Here is an 18,086-nt window from a genome sequence, read left to right on the forward strand (position 1 = left end):
TATAATAAACGAAGCGTAAGGTACAAAGGTGTACATTCTACATCAAATTGCGCAACGTTACAGCGACTCGTTTTGCCGTTCGGATGTTCTGAGTACACTGCACACATCCTGCTTATATTCAGAATGCCAACCAGGAATCATGCTGAATCGCAATATTTTGTCGGCTCCGGACTTTTTGCACAATGTTTCACGTTATATACCTCTTAGTAGAGCAGATAAGCTGAAAATTTGTGCAAAATTTGACTAAAGCATGAAACTTTCACCAGTGTTAGTAAATGTTATAAGATTCATTTTAAGATCGGGAGGTAAGTCTGAATTGACCTCTGATGACCTCCAAAGGTCAATGACCTCAAAATTTGATAAAAATTGATATTTTGCGTCATTGATTAATGTTAAATATGGTAATGATGTACTAAAAACTCATTTTTGTTACAGTGGAATTGTATTCATGTTCCATAGAACCCTGACAGGTTTCTACCTTTGACCTCTGATGACCTCAAAATTTGATAAAAAATTGATATTTTGCGTCATTGATTAATGTTAAATATGGTAATGATGTACTAAAAACTCATTTTTGTTACAGTGGAATTGTCTTCATGTTCCATAGATTCTTGAGAGGTTTCTACCTTTGACCTCTAATGATCTCCAGAGGTCAATGACCTCAAATTATCAGAATTTTGATATTTGGTGCAATTTGTGATGATAAACATAAGGATGTCCTAAAAATTCATTTGTGTTACAACTGAATCGTTTTCCTATTCCTCAGATCAAGGGAAATTATTTACACGTCTCTGCCTTTGACCTCTGAGGACTGTGACAGGTCAATGACCTCAAAATATCAAAATATTGATATTTGATATACAGTGTATATTCAATGGTTAACTGTATACCTGGTGTGCAATCATGCATTATGCTATTAGCATTTATGCTACAGTAGAAGTGTCTTCTCATTCCACAGAACATTGGTCATTACCCTCTGTATATCCAACTTTGACCTCTAAGGACAATGTGAGGTCAGACTTTTAGAATATCACTAAAAATTTGTGTAGGATTGCAAATATTGATGTTTGGCTTCAATGGTTCAATCCTAAATGTTTAATCATGTACAAATCACGCCTTGACGTTATAATCAAAGTATGTATCCACATTCCACAAAGCATGGTTCATAGGATTGTGAGCGGTCAATTACTTCAGAAATGAAGCTTACGTGTCTTCAGTGATGGCAGTGACCTCAAATATCATATTTATGTTTTGGTTAGTTATGCAGACTAGCTTGCATGAAATTATGTGCAACATTATCCAGTTTGCACTGCACAAAATTTGTACGCTTAAACATGGAAGGTGGGGAGAGGAGTACCATATTTTGGGTTGATGCTTAATAGTTTGTGAACAGGCATGTGGCAAAGTCCCTTGACCTGGATGAAAGGGTGACAGATGCTAACCAGAAAACAACAGGCCCACCTCATCAGATGTACGTCACGAGTCAAACAACCCGAGTCGTACAGTCCATGAGTTACGCAGCCCACGAGTCATACATCCCGTGACCTAAACACTAGATGAACAAGGTCAATGAGCTCGACATCAAATTTAATATAATAGGCCCACAAGCTGTGCGGTCCGCGAGCTCGACACTCGAGGAAAACAAGGCCACGAAATTAATATACATTGTATGTACTATATTCAGTTGAGGTCTTTGTGAACCTCCCCCTCCCCCGATGTGTCGGACTCTTATGGGCCTGGTTTGCCTAAGTATCAAGCTCATGGGCAATGCTACCTAGTTTCGGGCCTGTGTTGGTCAGTGTCAAGCTCGTGGGCTGTATGGTTTCAGTGAATGACTCATGGTCCTGGAGCATACAGTGACGTCATGGACCATCTGGAAAGCGACATACTGTGAGGCATAACATGCATTCCACATGGAGCAACCCTGTGTCTTGCAACTTGCTATAAGTCATCCAATTAAGTTTGGGTCATTACGTCAGGAAATTTTGGGCATTTTTTCAATGACCTGTTTCGGAACCTCAATTCCAAATAGGAGTGGAACTACTATTTATTCTACTTGTCTTCTTTATGCTCGATACTCCTTAACACTTGGGCCTGGCCAAGAGTTGTGCCCCCATGCCCAAATATTGGTTGTTTCCACTAATGGCCGCCATCCGGTTTGCATCCAATGTGTGAATCAGGGTACGCTGGCAGCGGGTAATATCACCTGCATGATCCGGTTAAGACTCTCTGCCAGCAAGTGATGATTCAGTGTAAGCTGCTGAAATTGGTCTAGATCTATACCCTCGATCTCTTTCAAGACAGGGCAGCATCTGCGTCTTCAGTGAAGCACGCGATTGAGCCTACGTACATTGCACGGATCGGCACACAGATCTCCTCCACGACTAAAATTGATAGACATCCTGAGGTCAGACCAGCGTTCTTATAGGTGCACAGCCACTGTATGCGATCATCAGAGTCTTACAATGGCAATATCTAAACAGTTTGGATGAAGGCAAGCTTGTCTCTATGATGAGTGCATTGCACATAGAGTACAAGATGCACGAGATGATTAGAAAGCTTCTTTTTGACTCGCGGGATAGGCTACAATCCTTTCTCAGGCAGAGGTATGGAAAGACAGAGGCAGAGGCAAAGGCAGAGGCATGGAAAAAATCAAAATACATGTTTACGTATTTTACGTGGAATCAGTTCCTGTCTGTTGTCTTGGAAGAAATGCATTAATCTTGCAATGTTGTTGTTTATTATTTTCCCTCTCCATCACGAGTATATATAGGACGTGTTGATCAAAGTTTTTGTGATGTCGGAAAATGCGAGGCTGTATTGCAGGTGGCCTATTGCAGGTGGCCTTCAATTTGTTTTTCACAGCATATTGGCATGTTTAACAGACTGTAACTCACCAAGATGCCTCTTGAAATGTTTTGAAAAACTTCTGCTTGATTTTACATGAGCGGATGATTATCAGTTGTCTTTCTGCTTTTTCATCTTGTGTGAAACAAAGTATTGTTTCTCTTCAAAAGATAGCGTGCAAATTAATCTGCACTTACTGTTGGTGCTCTATCGGCCCTATAAGACATTCAAACCCACCTTCAGCCTAGATTGCTAGACATCCGTAGGCGTTGTGGTGTCGAGCGGGATCTGAACATCTCCCATGAAGCGAGACTTCTCTTTTTTTTTTCTTTTCCCCACCAACAATGTGAAACAAAGATATCCGTAGGCGTTGTGGTAGGCCTATGCAGACGTGGTAGAGCGAGACTTCTCTTCTCTTTTCTTTTCTTTTCCCCACTAACAAACAAGTTTAGCAGGAAACATAGAAGCATTCGCACATACTGTTTACATTTCCCATCACATGCTTTTAACATCGGAATTTTCATGTACACATTTTGCCTGGAAAAGAATTACCATGATCTTTTCAACACAATACATGTTCAAAAGAAGCCATTTGGTTCATATATAATTTACTCCACAGATCGAGTGATTTATAGGGGCCTACTTATCACTGTCCACGTACTCGAACAGTTTTCGCTAAAGATACAAGTATGTTCACAAGACTGCAAACGGTAGAATGATTTGCCCCTTAACATATCAGACTACTACATCTCTTGAAATGTCTTCAAACGTAAATGAAAGTCATTCCTCTTAAATGATTACTCTCGGTCGACGAATGAGGTCCTCGTCTGCATGTCATTGTTGATCTCGTCAGTGTGACTGGGCCGTCCGTTGAGCGGTCTGCCGTCACGCTGTCAGTATTCCCTTCGTCACCATCACTCTCCACTTTGTATCAGTCTGACAGGGCGCTTCAACATCTCCGATGACACCAGTTGACTATTTGGAGTTTGTAATAGCACTCCAAATTGGCGTAAACCAAAGTTTTGTCTTATCGTGACTCATAGTTTTTCCTAATGTCCTGCTGCTCGCCGGTTCAGTCATGACAGTCAGATCCTCATCACATTCACAGCGTAGGTCGATGGTGCATTCAGCGTCGTTAAAGATTAGTTGGTTGACTTGGGGGGCATGATGTACCAAGAAAGGGGAACTCCTGACTTTATCTCTGTAGTCTCCAACTATTCTCAAAGTTCCTCAAAATTCCAAAATACTCTGCAGCCTTTGCTTCACTACATAGTGTCAAGCCGCTCCCACTGTGCTTGCCACTCTAACTGATTTCTTGGCTGAGACATGCTTTTTTATAACTATAATTTGCTAACAAACTTCCTTTCCCTAAAGCATTTCATTGGCTCAATCTTATATTGGGGTGTGGCGTTCACTAGAAATTAATTCCTTACTGGTCGATTGTTCATTTTGCTCCTCCTATTCGTTTCTGTGAAAACTCAACTTTCTATGATTCATCTCAATTTCTGATTAACTCGCCCACTCTCTTTTAGTTTCTTCATTCACTTGTTCTCTGTTACCACTGGTAAATACTTTATTGTTTCTTGGTTATCAAAATGATAAACCAAATGAATATTAGTGTCCTTAGGCTATGGCAACCAACGTCATCGTTGTTCTGGGTCATTACCCCTGAATTTGTCTTTGGAGTTTCTGTTTGACCCACTCCACTAAACAATAAATGCTAAAATAGAGGGATAAATTCTGGCAGGAGGGCCACCTTCCAGCTCAGAGGGTCATTTATGTTTGGGGATCAGAGGGCAAAAACACGTCATCACGTCATTCCCCGTAATTTGGCGCGGGGCTTTGGGGATGGAGAGTGCTGACCACTAGCGGGGAAAGTAGCCAACATCAAACTCATAAATTCCTATGACCATAGAATTTTCTTGGAAGAGGTGGTTTTGACCAAAGAAAAAAAAAAGAAAGGAAATAGCTGGAAGGAATATAAACGGTTTCGTAAACTCCAAGAAGGGGAAAAGACTGAGTATATAATGACCTCACAGGGTGTCTAGGAAAACGACTGCAGTGTTCTGTTTTCTTTTACTCTCTATCCTATTCTATTCTATTCTATTTTATTCTTTATTATAAACATGTGCTAGTAGCCATCTGGGCTACAATTGTGTTTGTTTTGTACATCCTCTAAAGGTCACCAGAGGTCAAAGGTAGAGACCTATCTGTGCTCTTTGGAATGTGAAGACAATTTCTTGTTAAACAGGTATGCTTGTTTTGTACATCTTAACCATGTTTATCATTAACTAATGACACTACAGATCAAGATTATATTTTGAGGTCATTGACCTCTAAAAGGTCACCAGAGGTCAGAGTTAGAAACCTGTCTTTGCTCTTTGGAATATGAAGACAGTTTCATTGCAAAACAGATATGCTTGTTTTCCACATCTTAACCATGTTTATCATTAACTTATAACATCACAGATCAATATTATGGTATTTTGAGGTCATTGACCTCTAAAGGTCATCAGAGGTCAAAGGTAGACACTTGTCAATGCCCTGTGGAATCAGAAGATTTGTAGTACAAATGCTTATTTAGTGCAGCGTAACCAAGATCTAAGCCTATCATTCACAAATGCCTCCAAACATCAATATTCTGATATTTAAAGTTCATTGACCTCTGGAGGTCATCAGAGGTCAAATCAGACTTACCTCCCGATCTTAAAATGAATCTTATGATATGTACTAACACTGGTGAAAGTTTCATACTTTAGTCAAATTTTGCACAATTCTCATGATTTTGAGGGTTTAACCGCTCTACTATCTTTAATTACGGTTAAAAGAAATCTTAGAAAAATATCTTATTTCTTGATCCCCCTTTCATGTCGATTTCAAAAGCAGTTTAGTAACCCTTGAATTACCATTTTGGTAAGTTTTTTATTCTTTTTTTACGAGCGGATGCGGGGGGGGGGGGGGAAGCTTGGCGCCCCCCCCCCCCACACACACACACTTAACAGGGATCGAATGTACCACTGTTTTGCATGAAATATAAAGTATGAGGGAAGTGGCAGCAAAAATATGAAGACTTTTTGTTTTTGTTTTGTTTTGTTTTTCTTTTGCTTGTCAGCCGACTTTTGGTGGAAAATCAGACCTTGAAAGAACGAGGAGTTTTTGCTGTTGTTTCTCTTATCTTTTGATTTTCTTTCTTCTTGACTGACAAGTGATTTTGACCCCCCCCCCCCTCCCTTTAAAAAAGTAGCATAGCCCTGAATAATGCCCAAATATATTCAATGAAATGGTAATATGGATCTCCATTTCTTTGTATGTAATAACGTACCGGTATTATCTTCCTGTAGGTATTGTATTTTTCTATTTTCTTGATTTAAGTCAATAAAGCAATCATCCCAGAGGCATCGTTCTGTAATGATGGTGGGTGGGGGAGGGACTTGGAGTTGGAATATCTGTGCGAGGGAGCGGAGCGACCGAATGGGGGAGGGTGTGGGAGGGGGATACCCCCCTCTCAGACGAGGAAGATTTTGCATTTTCAGACCTGAAATTAAGCGATTTGGTGCACACTTTTGGTGAAATTTTGGATTTACATGTTTACAATGTAGGCCTATAGGGCTATACTATTTGACGTTGTCAACGTCTGGGTCATACCTTATGTCGATATTACTGTCTTTGCGAGCGAGCGAAGCGAGCGAGCGCTTGAGAAAATTATGTTTACATTATCCTACAAGACTATTCAGCTCTGTTACCTGTCTGGAGGCGGGCGTACGAACATTATGCAATATGCCAAAATTGATGCAATCACATTTCTGCTTCCTCCATTTCTTCCCTCAAATTTCGGGGGGGGGGGGTGATTGTACAGGCCATCCCCCCTCCTCCATTTCAGGGGGGGGGGAATATATCCCCCCCCCCCATCCCCCGGGATTTACGCCCATGGTGTGTGGGGGGGGGGCAATGCACGGTGCAATGTGCGTCCCTCAAGAACATACATGCACCCCCCGGTAATATTGGAGGTGTTCAAAAAGGGGCATTAAATGCAAATAATTTGATATTAAATGATTTTAGACATTAAGTGTAAAACCTTAGTCGCAACCTAGTTGAATCATTACAAAAAAATCTTTCATTGCAACAACTTCCCATTTTCGTCTTGCACAGATGCACTGCGTTGGCGAATAAGATATTCCCACACCAGACACTACAGAATAGAACTAACTTAGGTCTGCTGATACTGGCACGTCATGACAGGGCTATTAGGAGTGTCGATCGTGAAAAAATTAGGAACTTTTAGTTTTGTGCGCCTCCGCCAACAACAAAAAAAGGAAGAAAAGAATAAAACCCGGATATGAATGGGTCTAATAATTATATTATCAAAACTCATTCAAATTATTGCATATCGCTTCAGAATTTGTGGTCAAATCATGAGACAGAGTAATGGTAGCTTAACTTTGGAGGAATAAAAATTATTCACTTTCCGGAAATGGAAGTGGCAGCTAAAGGCTTTTGTTTTTATATTAGTGTTAATAGTCTGGATCCCCCCCCCCCCCACACACACACACAAATTAGCTTAAATTAACTTCAATTATTAAGAACAAAAAATCAAAATTTGAGGCAGTGCATTGTGTAGCGTTTTTTCTCACTTTATTTTGGGAAAATAAGGAAGTTGATAATTTGGCAAAAAGCCGAAAGGTTCAGCTCCCCTCCCCTCCGCCGGGGAAATTGTGCTCGTATAACCAATGTTACTACTAGTAATAAATGTATGAAGCATCAGTATAGTTAAGACTTAAGACCCCAATTTCATGAATTACTTTTACAAAAGATAATGGAGAGGGGAAGACCGGATAGATCGCCGTTTTTGGTGTAACGCCTGCCATGCATAATTATGGAAAAGGGTGCAAAACAGCATTGGATAAGTAACCGACGCATTTTGTGTATAAACAAATGGGAGAACCTGACCCAGATCACACCCGTGTAGCCAGGGGGACGATGGGTGTGGTCGCCCCCAAAACGTAAAAAAAAAAAAGGAAAAGAAAAAACATGAAGAAAAAAAGGAGTAAAAAAGACAAGAAGGTGAGGAAAAGAAAGAAGAGAAGAAGTAGAAACGTCGATGCTTCGATAATACACAAAGCGCGTCACAGAATCGGTATAGCATGCATTGCACACACATAATAATTATGCATCATACACAATTTACGGTACCGCGTACGGTGATACCGGTAAAACGGTGAACATTATGCGCAATGTATCTTCGCGATTCGGCCAGAAAGCAAAGCAGGGAAGAGAGAGAGAGAGAGAAAGAAAATGAACACAAAAGAAAGGAAAGGCGGAATTCAAAACGGAAATAAAAGCGGTAAAGACAGCTTTTGTTTCATTTTTAACATCTAAACATTGTTGAAGAGGGGTGTTGAACAGCTCAAACACCTCCCTTTTGCCCAAGGGAGGTGTTTGAACACCTCAAACACCCCCATTTCGGCAAAGGGGGGTGTTTGAACACCCAAAACACCCCCCCCCCCCCCTCGCTACGCCCTTGTACTGTATACAACGTATGTATTGCGAGTTCGATTTTCTGAGTGGCCCACATGTCTACAAGCTTGTCTGACACGCAGGCCTCTCTTTTCCAATGACACAATTATTTTGAGCATTAGTTTCACAAGTATGTGTATATTTCAACTATTATTGTTGTATACATTGTGTTTTTTCCCCTTGAACTTGTATCAACCAAAATGTGATATTGGAAATAAAATCTCATTTGAATTGAATTGAATTGAATTGAAATTAAATTTTTATTAGAATCTTGCGTCACGTATGCAGGCTCAACTATCGATCCCACCGTCCTCCAAGAGGATATTTATATTAACTAAACCCTAGCTCTTCCAATACACTAGTTACAGTTTAAACCTGCCAGTGCATCGGGTAACTATGCTGCTTAGGAGTCAATTTAGAAAGGTGATGCCTCCGGGGATGATCTCGAGGAAACCTGAGGTTGAATATTTTTTTTCAATCAAAACAGAAAAAAAAAAAAAACTATATCCTACGTTGTTTATATACCGTAATTGCAAAATATAAATAAATAAATGAAAATAACCGAAACAACCACACTGAAAAATGATGTGAAACGTAAAAAATAAAAACATTAAAATTACTTTTTTCGAACTGATCCTGTGCTCTAGCAGACAGGATTAGGGAAGGGGGGTTCAAGGACCCCCATCTCACCCCTTTCTTCTCGTAGTTAGGAGTTTCTTCCTTTGAAAAATGTACCCGATATTCTTTAAAGTGAACTCACATATACAGGGACATTATAGGACCTACTACCTGTTGGAGTGAGCAGGAAAATGTATAGTTTCATTGCAGTGAATGTAGTGTGTGTGAGCATTTGCCTCCAGCAGCCCGGAAGGTTTTTGCCCTATATAGAGCTCTTTGACAATCACATAAACGTGGTAGAAAAGGAAGTCATAATTATAGTAAAAATGCTCAGACATTACTACTATTATCGTTCCAATCATCAACATTTTCATCTTACCTACAACAAGGACCCTCTTGTTTTTAAAGTCTTCTCCTTTAACGAACTGACAACTGTGGATGATTGTGCCGGGGAACCCTTCCACACCCGGTATCTCCGGGGTCCATCCGTTGGAGTAGATCCCTGTTGAAACCACGACTCCATCAAAGGTCTCGGTTGTTTCGGCGCCAGACTCGCTGCGCACAGTGACCAGCCAGCGCCCCGTCTCTGAGAAGTCTTTCGTGGGCTGGACATCAACAACCTCGGTGTTGAAACGTATGTGTTTTCTGAGCTTGAAATGGTCAGCGTAACCACGATAATATGCCAACAAGTCAGGCGCCTGCAACAAAACGCATTTACATGTATAAAGTGCACAAGAGACTGCAAACCTCTTTCAACAAATAGCAAATCACTCTTAATAGATTATTTGCATCGTGGTGAATATCAAGTTTTAACGAAAAGATTCCACGCGCTACTTGAAAAGCAAAGTAGCTAATATCGGAAGTTTTCTTTTTTTTTTTCTTGTTATTAAAAGCGAGTAAACCACTTTTTACTAGTAATCATTATACATTTATATGAGAACACTCTTGTACGTGAAAACTACCCATATCCGTCATGGTCTTTCCTTGAATATGTTTACTTCGGCCGCAGTTCAAAGTTCTCATTACAGGAAGTCAGTTTTTTTTTTTATTATTCAGAAAGCGAAATACAGTTGCATGCACTATCTTGAGTGAAGAAAAACGAACTGATGATTGTAATATAAATGCAGGATTGTAATTCTAGGTGTTACAAAAAACATTTCCCACTTTTGACGCTTAATAGCTCGAAAACTTTATTTGAGATAAAACTGTCATTGATATGAGTAACAGCTGAATAGTGTGCAATTTAGATGAAGGTGGCTTGAATATGAAACCTATATCAGTTCCTTGAAATCCATGATTAATTTCAAAGTTAGGTTCCAGATTTTTATCAAATTTTAACCCTCTGCACAAAATCTGAACTCTACACAGGAACTAATGGTGTGTATGTGAGTGTGTACTTACAATGACCCTGAACAATGCACCTGAATTTCACCTGTTCAGAGCTCTGCTCCAAGGCACGCATGATTGCTTTATAATCATTCATGATGGACTGCCCTGGACACTGCTAGCCTGAATTCCTAGCAAAGAGTGTAATGCATGCACATGAAAAAAGTAAGCACATGTTTCCATGTGCTTGCATATACCACATTTAAGAATGAAAAAAACTAGCTGTGATAGTGGAATTCCTCATGAATGAATAATGGAGCATTCAAATCCTGGCCATTGTCCGGGACCATTGTCTGCATGGGTGTCAACTACACACCTAGTCCCATACACACCAATTGACTTCTGCACAAAGTAAAAGTTTGTACAGAGGGTTAAAAATAGAGCAAAATCTGAAACCTAGCTGAAAAATTTATGTTAATCTAATAAAACTGAATTATGCTGTCATTTTAAAATTGCCTCCAACAAAATTGTACACTATTTAGCGATTGCTCATATTAATGTCAGTGTTATGTTGATAAATAGTTTTTGAACTATTAAGAAGCAAAAGTGGGAAATATTTTTTTAACACCTATAAATGACGGATTATTCAGAAATATGATTTTACCGAGCAGCTAGTCTCGTTTTTCAGAGAGATTATTGTGTTGTGTGATGCTTAAAGACTGGACCATACCCTAATGAATGGAGGCAGTGTGTTGTCGAAGGCATAATCCGAGTACGCCATCATCTCCTTGGAGACATTGGTATGCAAGCCGAAGTACACGGCACCCGGACCCTTTGGGTCTGGGCGAGGCTCCTCGGACTCGGCGAACAGCCAGATTCCACCTAGATATGGACGAAGAGACGGACAAAGGGGATTATAGAAACTGTACGAAATAAACACTTCGGAGTGTTGTCAATTACTGCCTTCTTCAGGTGCAAGTTTCTTCACTTTGTCTCCCTCTACAAATTAAATTTGTTAAGATCGCAACTGTTGTAGATGACAGGTTCGAGTCCAACTGGTTCCTTTTTCCGACATGTTTGTTAATTTACAGATCAGCAGTTGCGATCTTAACAAATTTAATTTGTAGAAGGAGACAAAGTGAAGAAACTTGCACCTGAACCTTCACCCCTCTGAATGATATCTTTCTTTCTTTCATTTAATTATCTTCTTGTTGATTGTGTTCACGTTGTTGGTAGTGGTGTTGCTTCCGTACCTACTACATTTTATCTGAAGAGCTTGCTTCGAAAAGGCGCTAAATCCATCATTTTTCAATGGGTTTAGCGACTTTTGGAATCAAGCTCTTCATTTGAGTTTGTAAAACGAGAGAGGCGATCACAATACATCTGTATATTCAACTGTAATTATTTGTATATTTGGCGCCATGTGCGTTGCTTTCCATCGCACGGAAAATCCCTGCTTGGTTATTATTCTTTAATATAACAATAATGTCCTTTCAGAATCATACTGTGGTTTTCGCGCAAAAAAAAAAAAAATAACTACTGACATGGTCTTTGCTCTGAGACAGCTCCAGAAGAAGTGCGAAGAACAAGACAAAGAACTCTGCATTGCAACCGTTGACCCTTCCAGAGAATTTGACACCATGAGCGGGAGAGGTCATCGGCAAATTCTGTAACGCCTTGGTTCACCCCCCCCCCCCAAAAAAAAAGAGAGTACTGTACCTCAATGTGGTTATCCAACTGCGTGAAACCAACAAGGCCGGGTCATGTGATTTCGGAAATGATCTCTCCGAACCTTCCCAATTGACAATGCCGTAAAGGAAGGCTGCTTTCTTGTTCAAACCCTCTTCACACTCTTCGGCAGTATGGTACTCAAACAAGCCTTGGTAGATCTAAACGACAAAGATGCCGTTTACATCCGGTACTGCAGGGCTTGCAGTCTATCCAATCTGAGGCGTCTGCGAGCTCACATCTAAATAAGTGGGTATCTTTTTTTGTGAGCTACTCTATGCAGAAGATACCAACCACTCTTGTTGATCGCTCAGAGGCAGCTCTCCAGCGCATAACGCCTGCTTCGCAGTTGCTGTCAGAACATTCATTCTTGAAGTCAACAGGAAGGCATCGAAAATTCTCTATCAGCCAGCTCCTCACCTGGAACTCCACCCCCCCCCCCCCCCACCACCACCACCACCACTACATCACCGTCGCGCACATTTACGAACTCAAAACATTTGATCACTTTGTCTACCTCGGCAGCACCATTACGTCCGATGCAAGGCTAGACAAGGAAATAGACAACAGATTTGTCAAGGCAAACAACGCCTTTGGTAGATTATGCAAAAGAGTGTTGAACGACTACCTGAAGAAAGAGACCAATATCAGCTTGTACAGAGTAGTTGTCATACCCACTCTTTTGTACGACTCCGAGTGATGGGCCTCTGCTAGCATCAGTCCTGTGTCGACTCTTTGAACGCTTAATCCACAAGTGTTGTCTTTGCTATGTCTCAGGAATAGAGGACCATCCCCTTCCTAAAGTATTGATGAATGGTACTCCAGTACCGGTACATAAGCTCTCTACTGGACACCGAGACAGAGGTGTAGGTCACCTACCTGGGTAGAGACACATGGAATGCTTTAAGAAATACCTTTGTCTGCTACATTAACCGTCGACAATGGGCTGCAATCACCTCTGACCGTTCCTGGTATGGCGTCTCAACAGGGAACGTTCCCTACACGACGGGAAGACCGATGGGACACGGAAGCCATCAGCTGTGACGGTCCGCGCACTCGGACTCCCGTCCTCATCAGTTTCGCTTTTCTGTGTGGACGCAATCGCTGATAGACCAGTTCGGAATTCCACTTTGCGCATGAGCAGAAAAAGGTCATTTGTGACAACATGCATTTTGGAGGACTCCTAGAATATGAATTCCATAAATCGTTACGTCGGGCAAGCTTATACATTATGTCGCTTTGAAAACGAGTGAAGTGCCTAGCCAACTGAGAAAAAAAAAAGAAAGGTCATTTGTACCAATGTGTACATGAGCTAATTACGAACTGGCTTATTGGCTGGCTGCAGAAAGGCAGCTCAATCGTGCCCAACATCGGGACCGGCCGGCGGACCGTTTTCGTTTTCCCTAAGACTACGACCTCTTGTACCCAAAGATGTTCTTTTGCGAAGCCATGTCAACCACCATGGCCATACCATGCAATGCTGTGCTAGTTTCAAGTTCAAGTGTCAATTTATTTCATGTTTCTCATATAGGGTTATTACATCAAAAGTAATAGTGCAAATTCAGACCTATGCTGCATAATACTACACTATTTATAGTCAATTCTATTCAATAAATAAACTTGAATACAAGGTAATGACTGAAAACATACGTCATGTTTTCACTGAAACAAACTAAATGAAACTAGTGATGCAGCAAGATTAACAGAGAATTAACAGAAAATTGAAGTACAATTGCATATTTTTTTATGAAACTTGCAATCACAATCAGTTAATTCTTATGTAAACATACATGTGTGTGTGTGTGTGTGTGTGTGTGTGTGTGTGTGTGTGTAGTAAACCTGCCCAACAACTTAAAGACCTAATAAAATGCGTGCAAAATGTTTTAATATGCAAAAGAAATGTAAATATATGTCATGATTATCAATGTAAATATGTTTTCAGTGTCGTTCCGGTTTTTATCGCTTCTAGAAACTCCCCCAAATATCACATAATTTTGGAGGACCTCGTTGCAGTTTTTGCGAAAAAAGTACGTCACGTGACCAACACCCCTGAACCGATTGATGACGTATAAGCACGAAGTTGTGCTCAGTTAGCAGACGCCGCTCAGCACTAGCACACCGTACTAGCTTGGTACACGCGCGTACACGTAGCTAGCCCCGCCAAATGCGCCAGGCCCGGGCCCGGGATGTGCGTTCCCCCGGTCGACCCACTGACTGTCGACATGTACGCATACTAGTAGTATAGTAAGGGTACTAGGTCTCGCGCAGGGACCTAATGATCGCGCATAGCGTAACTGCGTATAGCAAGCGATATTACGCGTAGGACTAAGCGCAAAATTTGCCGATACGCCCATGGAATAAACATACCTGACTTACCGCTCAACATGAGAAGGGAGCAGGTAAGAAATTTTGATTTCCAACAAATTTTCCACTAAATTTCCAATTTTTTACCTTGTACAAACCTGTTCTAAGGATGTTGTAGCCACAGAACTCTTTAGCAAGTCCTTTTTTTTTCATCAAAACACGTATACTGTGTTGAGAATATATCTCTCTTATAAAATCCGGAGGCATATGGACAAATATTGATTTTCCTTAAAATTAGAATGATTTTTCCAGCCCAACCCCATCTTCGAAACTGTACTTTACGTGTATTACTATAGGCACTTCCGGGTTCAGTCTTCTGGTAGTCGACCTCTTTGAAAATGGCGGCGGGTCGCTCAATTGGCCCCGCTTCTGTATGCGAGCGCGCGCTCTAATACATATATACAACCTCTTTGGCCTAGGCCTATAAACAGGCGAGTCGCGGTAGTATTTAGTAGTTAGTATGGTAGCCCTAAAAATATCGACCACCCTTCTTGAAACCGACCGCGTATACATTGGCGCACAGAACGCTTAGTAGGGCCTACGCACTTCACTGCGCGCAGAGCACATAAATGGATTGGCTTTGACCGTTGATGAGGATGGTGTGGGAAAACGCGAAAATTCACTGTTCTTTAATGGTTTTAATCAAGGACAAAATTTCGAATGATAATATAATATGATAACATAATATACGTCACTTAGAAACATCAGACACACAACACACACTCCCACACACACCCACAACAAACACACACACACTCACAACAAACACACACATACGCACACACGTACACACCAAACCACTTTTTTTTTTCAATTCCAACACACATACACACACACAACACACACAGCGTGTTTTGTGTGTGCGTGTGCGTGTGTTGGAATTTGAAAAAAAAAAGTGGTTTGGTGTGTACATGTGTGTGCATGTGTGTGGGTGTGTGTTTGCTGTGGGTGTGTGTGGGAATGTGCGTTGTATGTGTGTGGTAGTGTGTGTTGTATGTGTGTCTGATGTTTCTAAGTGACATATTAATATTATATTGTGTGAAATCAGTACTCCCATACCAAAGAGTATACACTGTACCTTTCTGCAATCTTTTATGTAGTATGAATGCATGAATGCCTGTTTGGCAATTTTGGCTTCATGTTTAAGGCACATATTTGACACATTAGAGCAAGTCCTTTTTTCATCAAAACACGTATACTGTGTTGAGAATATATCTCTCTTATAAAATCCGGAGGCATATTGACAAATATTGATTTTCCTTAAAATTAGAATGATTTTTTTCCAACCCAACCCCATCTTTGAAATTGTACTTTACGTTTACCATCCTATAGGCACTTCCGGGTTCAGGCTTCTGGTAGTCGACCTCTTTGAAAATGGCGGCGGGTCGTTCAATAATAAATTGGCCCCGCTTCTGTATGCGAGCGCGCGCTCTATTACATATAGAACCTCTTTGAGTAGGCCCCACTCATAGAGCTCTATACAGCTCTATGGCCCCACCGCAGTGCGCGTGCACCCGTGCGTTTATAGCAAGCAAGGGTAGTCCTAGGCAGTGCCAACTCATAACTAGTTGAACGCCATGTCGTTACCCAGCGTATAGTGCGCTTATGGTTTTAGCGTGTGCGCTTTGATGGGGTTAGCGCAGGCGTCCCAAAGGCGCAAGGCACTGTGTTGCTTGACTTTTTTTTTTTTTTTATAGAGAGAGAGAGAGAGAAAGGGTGTAGGTTGGGGGAGGGACATTCATTCATTCCATCCATGTTGAACAAAGTCAACAATCAATCATTTTTAAACATTCAAATAGACACAAGCACACAGGTATATAAACAATAGGGAAGCTGTTTAAAGGACATAATTCCTGAATATAAAATAATAAAAGAAGAATTCACAGTATGTCGTGTCGTAAACTTTCACTAGACTGTATAGGCCCCTATGCTATATTGTATATTTAGCAAGTTGTCCAGGGAACAAGAATATTGTATAACAAAATAATACAATGTATATATATATATATATATATATATATATATATTTACAATTCTAGCTGTGGACTGTGCACAGACGATAGACGAATTTCACAGTTTTACTGTTTCGCACATAAATAACCATCAATTACGATCTTATTTAGTACCATAAACTGACATGAAGGCCTACTAGTATAAGTAGGCCCTAATTCAAGAGGAATACACCTATATGTACAATGTATATACAACATGAAACGTCATCGACAAGTGCATAATGGTATGTAAAATGATCTCAAATTGTTTAAAAATAATTTCATAAAAAGACCTGTAATTGAACAATGAACAAGCACAAGTACCTGGATAAATCATGAGGGATATTCTCAGTGACATCCGTACCAAACATAAACTATGATCAGGACCATTGAATGGATATGAAATGAGTTTTTAAAAATGAAAATATCCAAATGGCGACCGGTATACCTCCGTCATATTACATTGTTCTTAGCAGATGTAGAGTACGCCTTGACGTGACAGTTTCACACAATGATCTATATAGGCAGAACAATTTGTCACAAAATTTAATGCGTCGAGTGTTTGCTTTCCTTGAACTAGGTTTAAATGGATGAGTTTTATTTAAAAGAGTAAGTATTAAGGAATTTGAGCATTTTTTACTCGTAAGTTGACCAATCTATTTTCATGGCAATACTTTAAGCGGTTATTTTACAAATCTGCGGAAATTACTGGCATTTTAGTATTTTCACTTGACCTTTGACCATCATGGCCAAAATCTTTCCCTATGCATCATTGTGTAGTAATGGCGGCATGCAAATACCGCGTTTGGTTTTAAGTTTGTGCATTGGGTATAATCTCCAAAGTACGGATGAACTGGGTAATAATATTTCAACAATAGATAGAATTTTAATATGTCCTGACATCGATCCTTGACCTTTGCCACCTCCCATGACCCCCAACCCCACCCCCCCCCCCCAAAAAAAAAAGAAAAAAAAATCACAACTTGAGAGAATCACGCTCGGGCAGTAAGTTTCGTCTGGAAATACATGTACTCACCTTCAGAAATTATTGTATACAGATATGGGGGAAATGGCAGTATTTTAAGATTTTAACCATTATGATTTTGACCGTTCACTTTGAGCATGTTTACACAAATGTTATATGCTAAAAAAAAAAAAAAAAAAAAACTTCGTCCACTCCCACATGCACACACCAAATCAATCATGTCAAGTTTCATGGCCAACGGTTTCAATAAAATTGATTACGAATGAAGGACAGACAAATGCCTCAGGCGATACTTCGTACGTTTATATAAGTATAGCGGTGACACTCTACAATCTTAATGTGAATCAAAACTTGGATAGTCTGAAAGACACCGCGAGGAATCCAAAGAAAAAGAAATCATATAGTTTTCCCGTCACACTCTAATTTCCCACTTCTTTCCTTCGTTTTGGATCTGTCGGAAAGCGGAGCATCATTACACTTGAGCCAGGTCGGTTTAATAGCGCAACGCCATGCTGCGCACGAAAGGCATGACGAATTTTCAGTTTATCGCAGTAAGATATCAAAATATCTTTCGTATACTTCAATAAAATAGACAACGGCAACTTCTTGGGCCCGTTGCATAAAACTCCAACCGGATTTTTTTCCGATTGAAATCACAAAATTCTGGTTGGAAACTCCCAACCAGAGTTTTTATGCAACGGATTTTACATTCT

At 40.4% G+C, this 18,086-nt stretch overlaps 1 protein-coding gene across 1 annotated transcript in view; it reads right to left on the reverse strand.

Moving 5' to 3' along the window:
• LOC140243446 (flavin-containing monooxygenase 5-like) overlaps nt 1-18,086 on the reverse strand; it is a 42,223-nt gene that overhangs the window by 9,736 nt on the left and 14,401 nt on the right. Inside the window, exons 2-3 of the mRNA XM_072323123.1 lie at nt 11,036-11,187; nt 9,359-9,677 (exon numbers count right to left, since the gene is read on the reverse strand). Coding sequence (XP_072179224.1) covers nt 9,359-9,677; nt 11,036-11,187 — 471 coding nt within the window. The remainder of the gene's footprint in view (nt 1-9,358; nt 9,678-11,035; nt 11,188-18,086) is intronic.

This window comes from Diadema setosum, chromosome 20, assembly GCF_964275005.1.
Source record: "Diadema setosum chromosome 20, eeDiaSeto1, whole genome shotgun sequence".
Lineage (NCBI taxonomy): Eukaryota > Metazoa > Echinodermata > Echinoidea > Diadematoida > Diadematidae > Diadema > Diadema setosum.